This window comes from Typopeltis vanoorti, chromosome 18 (genome assembly GCF_054136105.1).
Source record: "Typopeltis vanoorti isolate ZY-2024b chromosome 18, IOZ_Tvanoo_1.0, whole genome shotgun sequence".
NCBI lineage: Eukaryota > Metazoa > Arthropoda > Arachnida > Uropygi > Thelyphonidae > Typopeltis > Typopeltis vanoorti.
In genome coordinates this window covers 8,076,237-8,091,595 of record NC_143566.1, presented here as the reverse complement: position 1 = coordinate 8,091,595, position 15,359 = coordinate 8,076,237, and the positions used below count along the sequence as shown (strand labels likewise).

General features: G+C 36.7%; 1 protein-coding gene across 2 annotated transcripts in view; it reads right to left on the bottom strand.

Moving 5' to 3' along the window:
- Pex5 (peroxisomal biogenesis factor 5) overlaps nt 1-15,359 on the bottom strand; it is a 532,250-nt gene that overhangs the window by 411,938 nt on the left and 104,953 nt on the right. For both annotated transcript variants that reach the window (XM_090407992.1, XM_090407991.1), the window contains exon 5: nt 12,235-12,364. In XM_090407992.1, the coding sequence (XP_090264118.1) occupies nt 12,235-12,364 (130 nt within the window). The remainder of the gene's footprint in view (nt 1-12,234; nt 12,365-15,359) is intronic.

The window sequence follows — 15,359 nt, the reverse complement described above, 5'->3', positions numbered from 1 at the left end:
AGAACAAATTATTACAATTTGATGAAAGATGGGGGTTAAAGGATTTTAAGATATGTTCTTTCTTGTGATTATATCAGTTGCTTTAATGTCCCCCTCATACAGCAACACTATCATCAACACCATTTTCTGCCCATCACCACCAATAACAGTATTTTTTTGTCTGTAAATTGCATGTGTTCTTATGGCCAATTTGCCTGTATGCAGGGTGAAAAACCCTAGTTTCCAGGAAGGGAAAAAACCTGCTACCTCCATATGAGATCAGTTAACACTTTAAGAATTAGCAGCAGGTTTAAAAAACCAACCTAATCAAAATAAATACAACTGTGTTAAGCTTCCTATGATTTGGGAATCATTCTTAGACTTTCCACCCAACAATCAAGTGTAGTCGCCAGAACTCATCATAGGATTTTAGACTTCTATATAACATTATTATCATCATCATCGTCATGACCTCCATGAAATCAAAGACTCATTTTGGGAGATCCCTCTGTCTGACACACAACTCATCACACCATGCTTAAACACATTCTCATTCTCTGCAGTCAACACACTCTCAGAACATGCATTCCAACCACCACTTCCAGAATTCATTGTACTCTTCTCAAAACTGCTGCAATGTGTCCTCTAAATTTTAGGTCCCTATCCACCATCACCCCCCAGATCTTTTATTTCCTCCACCTCCTCCAATATATCCTCACCAACTGAATACTCAGCATATCCCATCTTTCTTTACTGAATTTTACAAACTTACACTTTGCAACACTGAAATGGCAATCCCAATGACATGCCCCTGCAAATAACTGAATATCCAAAATCAAACCTTCCCTAATATCACTAACAAACAAGTTAAATAGCAATGGCCCTAAAAGAGACCCCTAGAGCACACTATTGCTGATACTCATTAGAAGGCCAATATCCAATGCACTAATCTATTATTCAACTGCAACTGTACCAATTTAACTATCAAACTTATCATGTGACATTTGATCAAGTGAAATTTTGGCAAACTAACAAATGCCTTTTCAGAATCAAAGTATACCAATGTATGCACCTGTCACCTTATTGCAACAAGTAAGCACATTACTAAAACAAACTAGCCATTCCTCTTTCTCAACACTCTCCAACATCCCAGGCCATCCCATTAGTTTCTTGTCTTTCATGTATTCACTTTCTTCTCTAGCATCGATGTTTCATGCTGTGTGCCTGTGTTAACCCTTACTCTCTTTGACCTCCTGCTTCCTGTCTATCTTGGACTCCTGTTCTTTCATTCTCCTCACGCTAGACACTTTTCCATTCATAAACATTTCTTCAATCCCTTCTTCCTCACACTTTTGCTCTTCCACGCTGCTTCTTACTTGCTCAGATCCATTCTCCACATTCATTACTCTCCTCTCAGCAGTAGCCTTTCAAGATGACTCACACCCAAAACCATTCAAATGCTGTCCATTACTTTTATATAGGTTCATTTGTCCTGAAAAAATCATTTCTTTTTTATGGAAATTATTTTCATGATGTCCTATTAATGGGGAAAAATAAAACATTTTAGATTTACTGTCTATCATCCCTTAATAACTTCAAGAATTGATTACATTTCACTACACAGCACGAAGATGAAAAATAAAAAACAATTCCATGAATTTCTTAAACTTCACACTCACTAGGTCAGTGAATAATATTTGTATGTGAATTTATCATAAACTGACCAATGTAAGGGATAACCTACATTTTAATTCTTACAATCCTTACAGTTAAAAAATCAGTGGCACACTGTCTCAATTCATCAATGCATATAAATACACAACAGTTCTCAAAGATTTAAACAGGAAAATTACCCATCTAAAATAAGATTTTCTTAACCCATACTACTTCCTACAATTAATAAACTATATTAATTTGACAGCCAAAATAAGAGTCACTAACCCTCAAGAGAAAACAAATACAGTAGACCCCCGTATCCCCCCTCCCATATCTGGATTTGGTTCCATCGTCTTCTGTGGATATCTGAAACCACAGATAGTAGCGAACCCTATATATATCATGTTTTTTCCTATACATAAATACCTATGACAAAGTTTAATGTATAAATTATGCACAACAGTAAGAGATTAACAACAATAACAAATAATAAAACAGAACAATTATAACAACATACTGTAATAAAGTTATCTGAATGTGAATGGAATCTCAGCAACCTCAGATACGTGTAGCTTTCTCCACCTTTGCAAAGAGTTGCCCTGGTGTTGGACAATCTCTGTGATAAGCCGTATGGCTCTTTCTTTTAGTAATAGATAGCTTCATTTCGACGATGTAAAATTACATAAGCAAAGTGGATATTAGACCCAACATTATTTCAAAGCCGAATGTTTGTAGAGACTATTAAAGTTTCGTAAGTTGACTTTTCGTATGTTAATATCTTCGGACCAGGGTGGACCTCGGATAAGTGAAACCGCGGATATGGGGGTCCTACTGTATTTCTTTTAACAAAATTTTGAACTTTCCATACATAAAAAATAAACACAAAGCTATTAAACATATATTTAAATATTCTGATTATGAAATTTTCACTAGTTAATCAAAATTATCAAATCAATTTGAAATAACAGAAAAGAAAACAATCTATGAAAGCCTATAGTGTAGCAATGCAGTTTTATCACTCACCTGCCAACTAAACTGCAATGCCATCTGGATTGGGTCTATGATTAGATCTCTTTTCATTCCAGATTGTATGTGCATTACTGTGATTGTCATCTACCCATACCCAATTTTTCCAAAATAAAACAAAAGGCAAACTAACCAAACTCCAAAATCTACAACCACAGAAAGAACAGCATGTGCAGTCAAACATAGTCACATTCCACAAATAGAAAAAGTAACTATTCAAACTTACAAAAACTGAAAGAAAATTAAGAACAGCATAAGCTATAGCGATATTACTATATCTTTTAATCATATTTTTAAGCTTTCAGGTATTTTTTACTTACACTGCTTGGAAAGAAGTTAATGGACACCCCATGGGCAAGGTGCATCGTGCCACACATGCTAATAGCCAGTATAAATTGGAGGAATATGATGCTCCCAAGTCAGTGCAACTGTGTCCAGGTGAAATGGCTTCAAGAAGGGAACCGATGATTTGAAAGGGATGTTGTGATAGAATGCCATGCTGAAGGCCTATCTGTTCAGCAAATTGTTGACAAATTGGGCCATCCCAGGTCAACATCAGTGATACCATACTGAAATGGAAGCATGAGAGGAGGGGGGGGTCGGCAAGTGCTACCCACAGTGGACAAACCACTACCCTCACTGAACATGACAGTAGGGTACTGCGAAGGATAATGTGTAAAAACTGCTATTCGTCGTCCAACATGTTGAATGCAGAGTTCTGGGCACTGATTCGAACACGAATCTGCACAAAAACATTCAGAACCAAGGATCACAACAAGGGTTTCCATGGTAGGACCACAATTTGCAAGCCCACATACCAAACCAATATGCAGTATCATGTTCAGTGGTGCACTGAACGTCTCACTCTACAGTTTGTAGAGTGAGACGTAGAAGCATGGAAAACTGTGTTATGTATTAACAAATTGCGCTACACTCTCTACCAAGCACATGGATGGGTGTGATGGATCCACTGTGAACATCGCTTACCAGAGTGCATAACCCCAACTATGAACTTCAGATGGTGTGTGATGGCATGGTCCTGTTTTTTCTGGTTTGGCCTTGGACCTCTGTTTGTGGTACCAAAAACATATAACTCCAAGAGGTATCTGAACATTCTAGACAATGCAGTGCTTCCTACTTTGTGGTGTTTCTACAGAACTGACCATTGTCTCTTTCAGCAAGATAATGCACCGCATCATAAGGCTGTTGCTGTAACTGCATGGTTTGTGAACACGAACGTCACCACACTTGACTGGCCTCCACAGAGCCCTGATCTCAACCCTGCTGAACATCTGTGGGATGAACTGGAGCATCAGGTGAGGTCAAGGGACATTCATCCCCACAACAGTCAAGGACCTCATTATATGTCTACAGGAAGAATGGTCCAAAATTCCCACACATGCTTGTGGAAAGTATGTCCCATAAGGTTGCTGCAGTTATCGTAGTGAAAGGAGATCCCACATCTTATTAAAGTGGGCACGGCACTGTGGCTGTTTGTTCCTCACACAATGGTGTCTGTTAACTTCGTTCCAAGTAGTGTATATTTCAAGTTAAGATTTTTTTTGTTTCAATGAATTTTTATCTCTCCATTTTACTTAGCATCAATATCACACTCATTCAATACTAATCTACAACTTCTAAAGATCATAAATGCCAAATACTGCAAATGTAGGCAATAATACTGAATTATGATCATTTCATTAATATATTTTAGCACTTTCTAAATCTAAAAAGAGTTGCAGTCAAAAAAACATGTTCTATTTGAAGGACATTTAATAAATATAAAGCTTAGCTTATCTCTTTATATCATTTAGCATTTTTATCTTTTCTATGATAACACTTAGCTTAGCAGTCAAAACAAGATCTCTCTTCTTGGACTGACTCTTACATCTAGCCTTTCCTGGAACAAATACAGAGCACTTTATTCTATAGTATTCCTCAACCTCCAAAAAACAATTCCATCCTTGTTCAGTCAAAATGTTACTATTCACCTGTCCAGCTCCTTAACTCTGTACAATTCTCAAATCCAGTCAATCTTATAATACTGCTCTCTGATTTGGGATGGTGCACCAAATATGTCTAAAAATATTTGATGCTGTCCAAAGGAAAGCAGGTCTGCTAACTGATGGTCATGCATTCACAGATCCTCTCTAGCTGCTGTCTCACAAAGAGTCAGTTTTCACATAGTCTTTTCTACAGATACTCTGCAATTCAGTAAAAATGCATCCATCATATCCCCAGATTTCTGTTAAACTTACAAAAGCAAGAACAAAAGCTGCTCAATGCTCATTTCCAGCTCACCTGCTACTCCCATTCATCTTTCATTCCATATCTGTTCCCTGCTTCTCCATAAAGTATTTCCTAAAGCCTTCAGCTCCAAAAAGAACATCAAATTACTTTTCTCTTAATCCCCATCCCTTCCCACTCCAACTCATACAATGCATTAATCTGCACAGGTTTTGCAAACCTATCATATACAGGAGTAATAATAATAATATAAAAAAAAAAGATAGCTCTGGCTGCTGAGTCAGAGTAATATATCATATTGAAAATTTTTTTCACTGGTTTGCTCTAGGTCTAGGCAAGGATTGAAATGCTTATCCCAACAACTGGAGTTTTCTATATATATACACTGAAGAAAGCATCATATGCTTTTAATTATGATGATCATCATCAAATTCCTGCCATGTACCCTCAAGGGGTGTACAGGATATGATAGTACTACATGAAATATTTATATCATTACTAACTTCCTATCTACAATTTTCCTCCAAATCAGTCTATTGTAAAATTTTAATATACTTTTGTGTCTATTCCTATTGTCTTGTCTTATCTTATGTCGCCAGTGTAAAATTTAATTTCTCCTTTATTTATCTTACGTATTGTTCTCTATAAATCTTAATTACACTTATATTGCATTGTATCTGTGCCCTTAGTAAAATTCTTCTCTAGTAAGACTTTATTCTCTTAACTTCTATATTTCTCTTGGCCGATCTTTACATATAAGAATAATGCTAGTGGTTTGGGGGACAAAGGGAATAATAATGGTCAATGCCAACTCCTTGTCTCTACACTGGTTCTAATTCCTTTTTCGGATTCAGGGAAAATTTATTTTTTCACTGCGCCACCCCGAATCCTAGATTAACAAAGAATGTAGAATCAAGGAACCAGAAACAGTTTGGCTTACATTCTTATATTACTATAGGTTACTTTTGCAGTCGTGTAGCCTCTCTAAAAGTTAATCTCCCGCTGTGGTCCGTATTTTATGAGCAAGTGCAACAGAGAAGAAAATCAGGCAAGTCACCAGTTAAACAAATTATGAATACACTCTGATTAAGTAAACTGCAATTGCTAATGAATGAGCACTAATTTCTCTCATTCTCTATATCTATCTTAGCATGTATGATAAAGAACTTAATTTATGATTTACGACTTATACTTGAGAGATCACACTTATTCATCAATATTAAAGACATTTGTTAACGGAATTACTAATGTAGCTCCACGTGCTCTCATACAATTTCTCTCAAAAAATTCTCATAACTTATTCTATCATTAAAAGACACAATTCCTAGAGTCCTTCCTAAAATTTACAGATATCCTTCTAGTACATATTTACATAAAAAAACTTGACTGTACGTTACCAATTGCTGGGGAAACTATTTGGCCACCTCACATATCTCGTCAGGACAAATACTTTCGACTCCACGTACCTTCTGCTGGGCTGGTCGCCGATTGGTAAATTTTTGGGAAATCCACGGCAAAGTTCCTCAGTCATTATCTCGAATCTGCGGGGAACGAGGGGATGCCATGAGGAGGCTCCACGCACCACAGCAAGACCGCACAAGACCCGGAGCATAAGAAAGCACAAGCCTAAGAGTAAGAGCCTTTTTTCTGGCGCTGCACGACTTTTTAAATTGCGCGTCTCACGTTAACACTACTTCATCGATTTCTCCTCCCATTTTTTAGCGTCACTTCACGTCACCCGGTACTGAGTGCCACACACACGAAATCCTTAGCGTGATTCTCGGAATGCATGAGTGGGGGGGGGGAACTACTTGCTTATGAAAAGGGTGCACTTGTACTCTTTGTTGCATGGGTTTTTGATTCCGGTCACCTTTTATTAACCGGATTATCTCTTTCTCCCAGCAATTTATAAGTACTTACACTTAAGCAGTAAGATTTAAGCAATTTAGCAATTCATAATACTTTACATTATAACAAAATAAATGAAAGATTCTCAGTTTAGTAATATTTTAGTAATTTACAAGAGTTTAGTATATTCTGATATATCAATAATTGAGTCAAAATGTAATTCCATGTTAAGTCTGAAGGAAACGTAAATTAATCCAATTTTAGTTTCATTCAGAACTTAACACTATTACTTGTCAAGACTCCAACATTATCAGATCTTATATTTCTATCGTCAAAGGCACTTTGTACCGTATCAATCCACCTATGTCTTGGTCTTCCTCTGGGTTGTTTTCCTGCCAACCTGGAAGAGAACACTTGTTTTGCTAATCTTTCCTCGCTAATCTTTGGTCAAGTGTTTTACTTCTGACCCAGCTCTCAGATCCATAAGTTAAAACTGGTTTGAACACAATCTTGTATAAAGCTAATTTAGTGTTCAGACTAATTTCTCTCACTCCATATAAATTTATTCAATTGACTTCCTACCATACCAGCTTTGTTGATTCTGTTGTGTATTTCCATATTTAATTTACCATCTTCACTAAAAATCGTGCCTAGGTAGCTGAAATGTTTTACTTATTCCACAGGTTCTCCGTTCACAATGCAGTTGACATTTTCAACAATTCTGCCTATTTTCATTGTCTTTGTCTCTTTATTGTTGACCTTCATACCATATCTATTACAAGAGTTATTCAATTTAGTCAGGGAATCTTGCAGACTTGTAGCGGATTTATTTAGAAATAACATCGTCCGCGTAAAGCAAAGAGCTGACATTAACATCTCCAATTTTGATATCATGTTTAATACCACTTTCCTTCATAATGTGATCCATATAGATAATGAATAACAGAGGGGATAATGTACATCCTTGTCTCACACCAGATTTAACATTAAACCATCTTCCTGTACTTCCTTCAATTCTAACTGCTGACTTACAACTCAAATAAAGACTAAATATTGCTTGATATAATGCCCCATTGACACCATATAACTGTAGCATATTGAATAGCTTCTCTCTTGGCACCTTGTCATATGCCTTTTCCAGATTGACAAAACTTAAGTACAGATGTTTGTTATATTCCCATGCTTTCTCAACTATTTGTTGTAAAGTGAAGATCTGATCCTGACAGCCTCTATTTAGCCTGAATCCAACTTGTTTTCTTCACCAAGCTTTTCTTCCACAATTCTTCTCAACCGTTTCTTTTAATTATGTTTAATCATTATTTATGGTGATTCACAGTGAACTACTTATTACTCTTTGTATGGAGGGAGATATACATAAGATAGTTTAAATTTGTACCTCAATACAGAGGGAAGTGAAAGGCACCTAACAGAAACATACATGAGACTTGAGGACAAAATTAAGGATGAAATCCTGTAACCAAGAATTTATTTTATTTAAAAGTTAAATAATCTTATCATTTATATTGAGAGTAATAAAAGTGTACTTCATAAGAAAATAATACATAAGCAAAATAAATAAGAAAAATTTTTTATTTTTCAGTTTTGTGATGAAGAATTTTGCATTTTACATAGCTGACAGGGTGGCAGAGCTGTTAGTTCACACCAAAAGTTAAGTTCTGATTAGTGTCACTATAATACAAAGTCAATGTACAATTGTTTTATGTAATAGTTTTTTGTTCCATAATAACAATACAATAATGTAAATTAACAGACATAAGTTGCCAAGACAGTATAGTCTTTATTTTATCATGGACAGACTGTGGGTTTGAATTCTACTATTATTATTATATGGGCACCTCCATGGAGTCTGAAGACTCATCGCAGGAGACCCAATCTATCCATGAAATCTCTCATACCTCTCCTTGAACCCATTAACAGACAAAGCATTCACAACTGACTCTGGCAACACATTCCACTCACTCTTCAAGCAAAAAATCTAGTCCTCACATCCCTACTGACCACACCTTTATTCAACATCCAGGGATGAACCCTTGTTCTGGTTCCTCTAGCACTGAAACATTTCCCCTGCATCTATCCTATAAAATCCTTTAAGCAACTTAAATGTTTCTATCATATCTCCTCTTTTTCTGCTATCAACCAACTTCTGCAATTCACACACCTGCAATCTATCCTCATAGGGAATATTTCAAAGGCCATTCACTATATTGATCACTCGCCTCTGAATCCTCTCCACTGCTTCCTCATCCCCCCCCCCCTTCCCAAGAAACCGAGGGCACCATACTTGAGCACAGTAATCCAGATGTCAGCATTATCAAGGCCTTATAAAGAGGAATTAGAACTTCCTTATTTCTACTTGTTAATGTGTTCTTCACCAGCCAAATAATCTTATGGGTTAATTTAGCAACCTTAGCGATATGTCCTCTAAACTTTAACTCTCTGTCTAACACCACCCTTAAATCTCTAGCTTCATCTATTTCCTGGAGTACAGTGCCATCAATGTAATACATAGCATGTAATCTATTTATCCCAAAATGCATAACTTTACATTTCACAACATTAAACTGATAACCATTAACTTTTGCTCATACTGACAGCCTATTTAAATCTTCCTGCAAGCTCTCCACATTGCCTTGATTAACTATTACTCTACCTAATTTTGCATCATAAGTAAACAACTGAATATTTCCTTTCCGGTTATTTCCTATATCACTTATGTACAAATTAAACAGCAATGATCCCAGCACTGAACCTTGTGGCACACCACTAGTCATGATTTTTGCTTCGATTCTTCCCCTGCATATACCACTTTTTGATATCTATTTTGATATCAAAATAGTGACTGCTGTGGCATCACTTTTTGATACCACAGCAGCCACCCTCTCATCTACTTAACCAGTGTCATATCCATCCCCATTTGTTCTAATTTGAGTAAGAGTGTTCCATGTGGTATTCTGTAAAATGCCTTTGCAAAATCCAGCAAATCATCATGTAGCCATTTCCATTATCCAACTCAGCTGTTACTCTATTATAAAAAGTTAGTAAATCAGTAAATAGTAAAGTTAGTAAATAGGTGTCCTCCCGCGATGAGTCTTTGGACTCCTTGGAGGTATCACGAATAATAAATTACTAAGGCATGACCAACTCTTCACAAAGCCATGTTGACCCTCATACAGTATCATATTCTTATCTACCCATTCTTGAATTCTGTTTTTTACCAATTTTTCTAGTACTTTTACCACCATGCATGAGATACTGATTGGTCTATAATTTGCTACTGTAGTCTTAGAACCTCCCCTATGCAAAGTAATAATTCTGCCCTTTTTCCACTCCCTTGGAACGCTATCAGAGCTGAGACTTAATCAACTTAGTCAAAGCCACTGCCAGTTCCCTTGCACATTCTCACAAAACCCTAGCTGATATCCTACCTAATCCCACAGCTGTATTTACATTGAGATTCTCCAATATCCTAAGAACCTCCAATTCATCCACCTCTGTTCCCACATTAATGTCTGTTACATATGTTAAAGCAGTAACCTCACTAGAAAGATATGTGCCTGCAAAGTGGTCACTCAGTAAATCAACTATTTTATCTTCTTTTGTCTCCTCGTGACCATCATCACTCATTAAGGTTAATCTTCCATAGTTATTCTTCCTCTTACTTGCCATATAACGAAAGAACTCTTTGGGATTTCCTTTGGTGCAGTTGGCTAAATTCTTCTCATAATCTGATTTTGCCTTCCTTGCAATGCTGGTAACCTTTCTTGCCTGAGCCTTGTACTGTTCATAAGTTTGCTAGTCACCTTTCTCTTCATACACCCTCCACAGCATTTTCTTCTTTTGCAGCTCGTGCTTAACGATATTCATCCATCTAACTCCTACCCGATTAACCCTCCTTACCCAAGGTATACAATTTAATATACTGCTTCCTCTAGATGACCCTTAACTATATTCCATGAACTTCTAATATCCTTACCCTGCAGTGTTTTATGCCATGGTACAGATTCAAGCTTTTTCCTAAGCACTTCATAATCACCTACCTTGCAGTATCAGAAATACCCTTCTTGATAGAATATTCCTCGTGTTTTACAATTTTCAAGTTATGACTGCTTGATCACTTTCAATAGGATTAGAAGAGCTATCTGGAGACAATGTTGTCACCTTGGTTATGGATAGCTCTTCTAATCCTATGACCAGGCCCAATACTCTTCCACCCCTAGTCCCCTCCATCACATGCTCCCTTAAGTAATTATCCCTCAGCAGGTGTATAAATTCTGTTTCCCTCCTGCCATGTGATCTTTCTTCCTTCTAGTCTATATCTTCATAGTTGAAGTCTCCCATAATAATCACTCGACCTGTACTCATTGTACTAATTTGGCAATGCATGTCTTCCAGATCATCTGTGGAACTCCTTGGCCTATTGCAACAACCAACTGTATATTTTGTCTTATTGGTCTTAATCTCACACCAGATTGCTTCAAATGAACAGTCACTGTCCTGCCTGTCTCCTATTCATCTGCTATCATCAGCAGTACTCCTCCCCCCATCCTATCTTCCATAAAAATACTAAACCTTCACATTCAATCCCTGTAACTACATCATCTGCTGTTAGCCAAGTCTCACTAATGCCTATAACTTTTGGCGAGGTTGCATGTCAGCATGCTCGATGAACAAAGCTCTCTCCAGATACCTAACACCAACATCCCTTTATTCCCCCTCCCTCACCTTTACTTTCTGAATTGACTACCCTATTCAATATTTTTGCTTGAGAGAGACTAGATTCCTCACTTGGTCATTCTCACTCGCTTCATGGATGCCTTCACACAAACTCACTTGCTTCCACCCTAATTGCTTAAGTTTCCCTGAATTTGCACCTCAGCATGCTCGATGAACAAAGTACTCTCCAGATACCTAACACCAAAACCATTCAGATGCAGTCCATCCGCATTGTACAAATCCTTCTTTCCACCAAACAGAGACCACAGATCCACAAATTCTACATCATTCCTTTCGCACATGTAAAAACTCATTTGGCTATGCCAAGGATATTTGTTAAACTCTTCTGGAATAAGCTGATAGCTTTGAAAATGAATTGAGGGTGCCCCCAAATAAAAATCAGGTGATAGATTCCCCCCCCCCTCCTCAGCATATGGGATTATTCATTGTTTAGTGAGAACCTAAAGTGGCATATAAAATCACATTTCTTCTCCAGATTGGTTAGGTTCCTGACATTACAAAAGCTGAATTCTTGAAGGTTAATACACCTAGTGAATTTAGATTCTTTCCTGATTCAAGGTTTCATAATTCATCATTTATTTTCCAAACACATATGAAATCTTATTCAAAAGATTCTTTCTAACATACACAATACAAGCATTTGGTAAAACCACATCATGAAATTAATTTGAAGATAATTCAAATATAAACCAAAATAAAAACTTTTTTTCTTGAAGTACTTACCACTTAAATGATGCTGGCTCACATTTTCAATATTTTTCATCTCTTGTAGTAGGCTTTCCATGTGGAAAGACTGTGGAGCAAGTCTTTGGTGAACATGAGTGTGTCTCTCCGTAAGAAATTCCTGAACTAACTGAACAAATAAATAAAGTGCAATGAAACATTTAATATATTCAAACTGATGTACTAAATTCAAAGAGACACTTATAAGTCCAATGATTCACTGTAGGAGATCTTCTACCCAGAAACAGTTCAATCCCCTAATCTTTCATGCATGTTTATGATTTTATTATTATTTTCGTTTAATCCCACCCACAAAAACTGTAAACCTATCATATATTAACAGCATAAGTATAGTAAAGATTAAGTAACTGAAATCCTACTGTAGAGACCAAACATGAAACTTTTTCAAGCCACTTCAGGCCTCCTAAGCAATGTTCCCTCTAAGTTGTATGAATTCATGATGATAGAGTAAATGAAACTCATCTGCATGCAATGAATTGTTTGAACTCAGATGCCAGAATACTTAGTCATTTGTTTTCTACATATGGCTATACAGAAATGACACTGTATGTAATAGTAGAGTTTCTTAATGGTTTAAAACAAAAGTCAGAATTCATATTGTTGGAAAATTTTATCTTAACTGTGAGCAAGAATTTGAAATTGAGTAGTTGAGAATTTTTAAAATGATGCTCAGTGTGGAAACATTTTCCACAGAGGGCATTAGTAGGTCCACACAACTGTAAAAAAAAAAAAATAGAGGGAGCATTGCTCCTAAGTAAAGGGAAAGTCTCAATAATGGGAAGACAGTGATAGTACCAATCCACTCAGTTAATCAGACTGGCAATTAAGTTTAGTTACTGTCTCTAGATGTGATTATCAGACCTTGCAAAGAATAGTGAGACCTCTACTGAGTCTTATTCTTTTTATAGAGGTCCTAATCCTCATTAGTACAACTTAGGCTTCTTGTTCTACTCTTTACTCTTCTTCCATTTTACAAAAAAAAGAATAAATAAAAAAAAAAAACTTCTTTAATATGGTAAAATGCTGGCCTGGTTGGCTGAGTGATCAATGTACTTGCTCTCCAACCAACAAGTCACAGGTTTGAATCCTACTGCAGGCATGGATGTTTGTGACTGTCTTTAGGTGGGAGTTGAGTTTCATTGCCTGGTGTAAGACCAGTGCCATCACTTACTGGAGGCCTGAAGTAGCTTGAAAAAGTTCAATGTTAGGTTTTTAGATCAAACATGAATTGTGGACTATGTAAATGTAAATAAAAAAATTACAAAATATATATATATAAAAAACATCCTTAGCCCATTCATGGTACAAATATACTATAGGTTTACTTGATAACTTTTTGTGGGTAAAAACCACATAAAAAAAAAATCCTCACATCAATTTAAAAGCCTTATAGCATTACTCTCCTCTCTCTACTCACCAGATTCTTCAAATGATATGATTAATATGTCCTGTAAAGTTAAGATATTTTGCACTCCTGACTGTCTTTCTTCTCCAAAAGCTTACCAGTTTTTGCATCACACTAAAAAATTAGGTGAAAAACATCTGTGCATAGCAGCCAAAATGTAGTTGATAAAATTCTGCAGATAGCGAAATAATAACATTTTCATCTCTACTTGTCAATGCCTTCTTCATTACTGCAGTAAACTACTGTATTTGTTATTTACACAACTCTTACAACATATTCATCCAAATTCTCAACAGTTCATTATCACTCCTCTAAGATCTTCCTGCATCTTACCACCTTATCAGTGCCATCCACATAGATCCATCAAAGGTGTACATAGCATTCTCAACCTTCCTATGCATCAGCAGTACTGAACAAGTACAGATCAGTACTATTGAGTGCAAATCCTCTATTCAAATCCTCTGAAAGAACTACATGAGCATTATTCCTAATTCTCTCAAACTTTGCATTATCTGCAAAATTTGAATATCCACTATAAGATCATGTGCAATATCATTAACATGTCAATGCCTTCTGAGTTCCACACATTTTACTTTATCTATTTTTACACAAAATCAAATCTAAAATACCCACCTACCAAGTCCACTCTGCTATATAGCTTTCCTTCAGAAACTTAAGAAATTCACTTTTCTAATTAAACAATATTTCTTGGGGTGCTTAAGGGTCAAAGCTGTATAACTGAGAGGAGACCTCCACATAGCCTTTAAAGGAATGCGGAGAACCGACCAGGGCTTCTGACCTAATGTCCAATCCTCACCTTCTCGTGGTGCACCCTGTTGGGTATCTACTTTGATACTGAACGAACGAGGATGGGCTGGCAATTTGGGATTTAGCCGACCAAATTGTATTCTTATTGGTTAAACCAAAATAAAAAATGATGGTACAACATGACAAAATTTCATGCCGGCTGGGGCGTCGCCCGGTTAAACAAGGCCCCCGTTGTTTTCGCCAGGGAACCAGGGCGAACAGCGAAAAGTCAGCTACTGGAACAAATCTGAAAACAAACCCCAACTCAACATCACCAGAGTTAAAGATCGGTACTATCAACGTAAGAAGCCTGAATGGCAAAGAAATGGAGCTAGCTGAGGAATTAGATAAGTACCAGATCGACATAATAGGGGTGACTGAAACAAAAAAGACCAAAACTGGCGAGATCTTTCTGAGCAATAAATACAAAATGTTATATTCAGGCAATAACAATCAAGGAAAAGAAGGAGTAGCCATAGTATTCAACACAAAATACAAGGCTAATCTTCTTGAATGGCAGTCAGTCTCAAGTAGAGTAATGTGGGCAAATATGAGAATGGGGAACTGGACAATGAGACTTATTTGTGCCTATGGTCCCACAGAAGGCTCTACTAAGGTAGAAGTGGAGGAATTTTTTGAGGCTTTAGAAAAAGCAACTGACACAATGAAAAAGGAAAAGTTGGTCCTTGTTGGGGATCTAAATAGTAGAGTAGGAAATGATTGTGAGACATACAAAAATATTTTGGGAAAATTTGGAGAAAAGAGCAAAGCTAATAATAATGGCAAATATCTGTTGGATTTCTGCTCAGGACATGGACTGGTTATTACTAACACCATGTTCCAACATAAAAATGTGCACAAATTCACATGGAGAGAAGAGGCTAGGAATAAG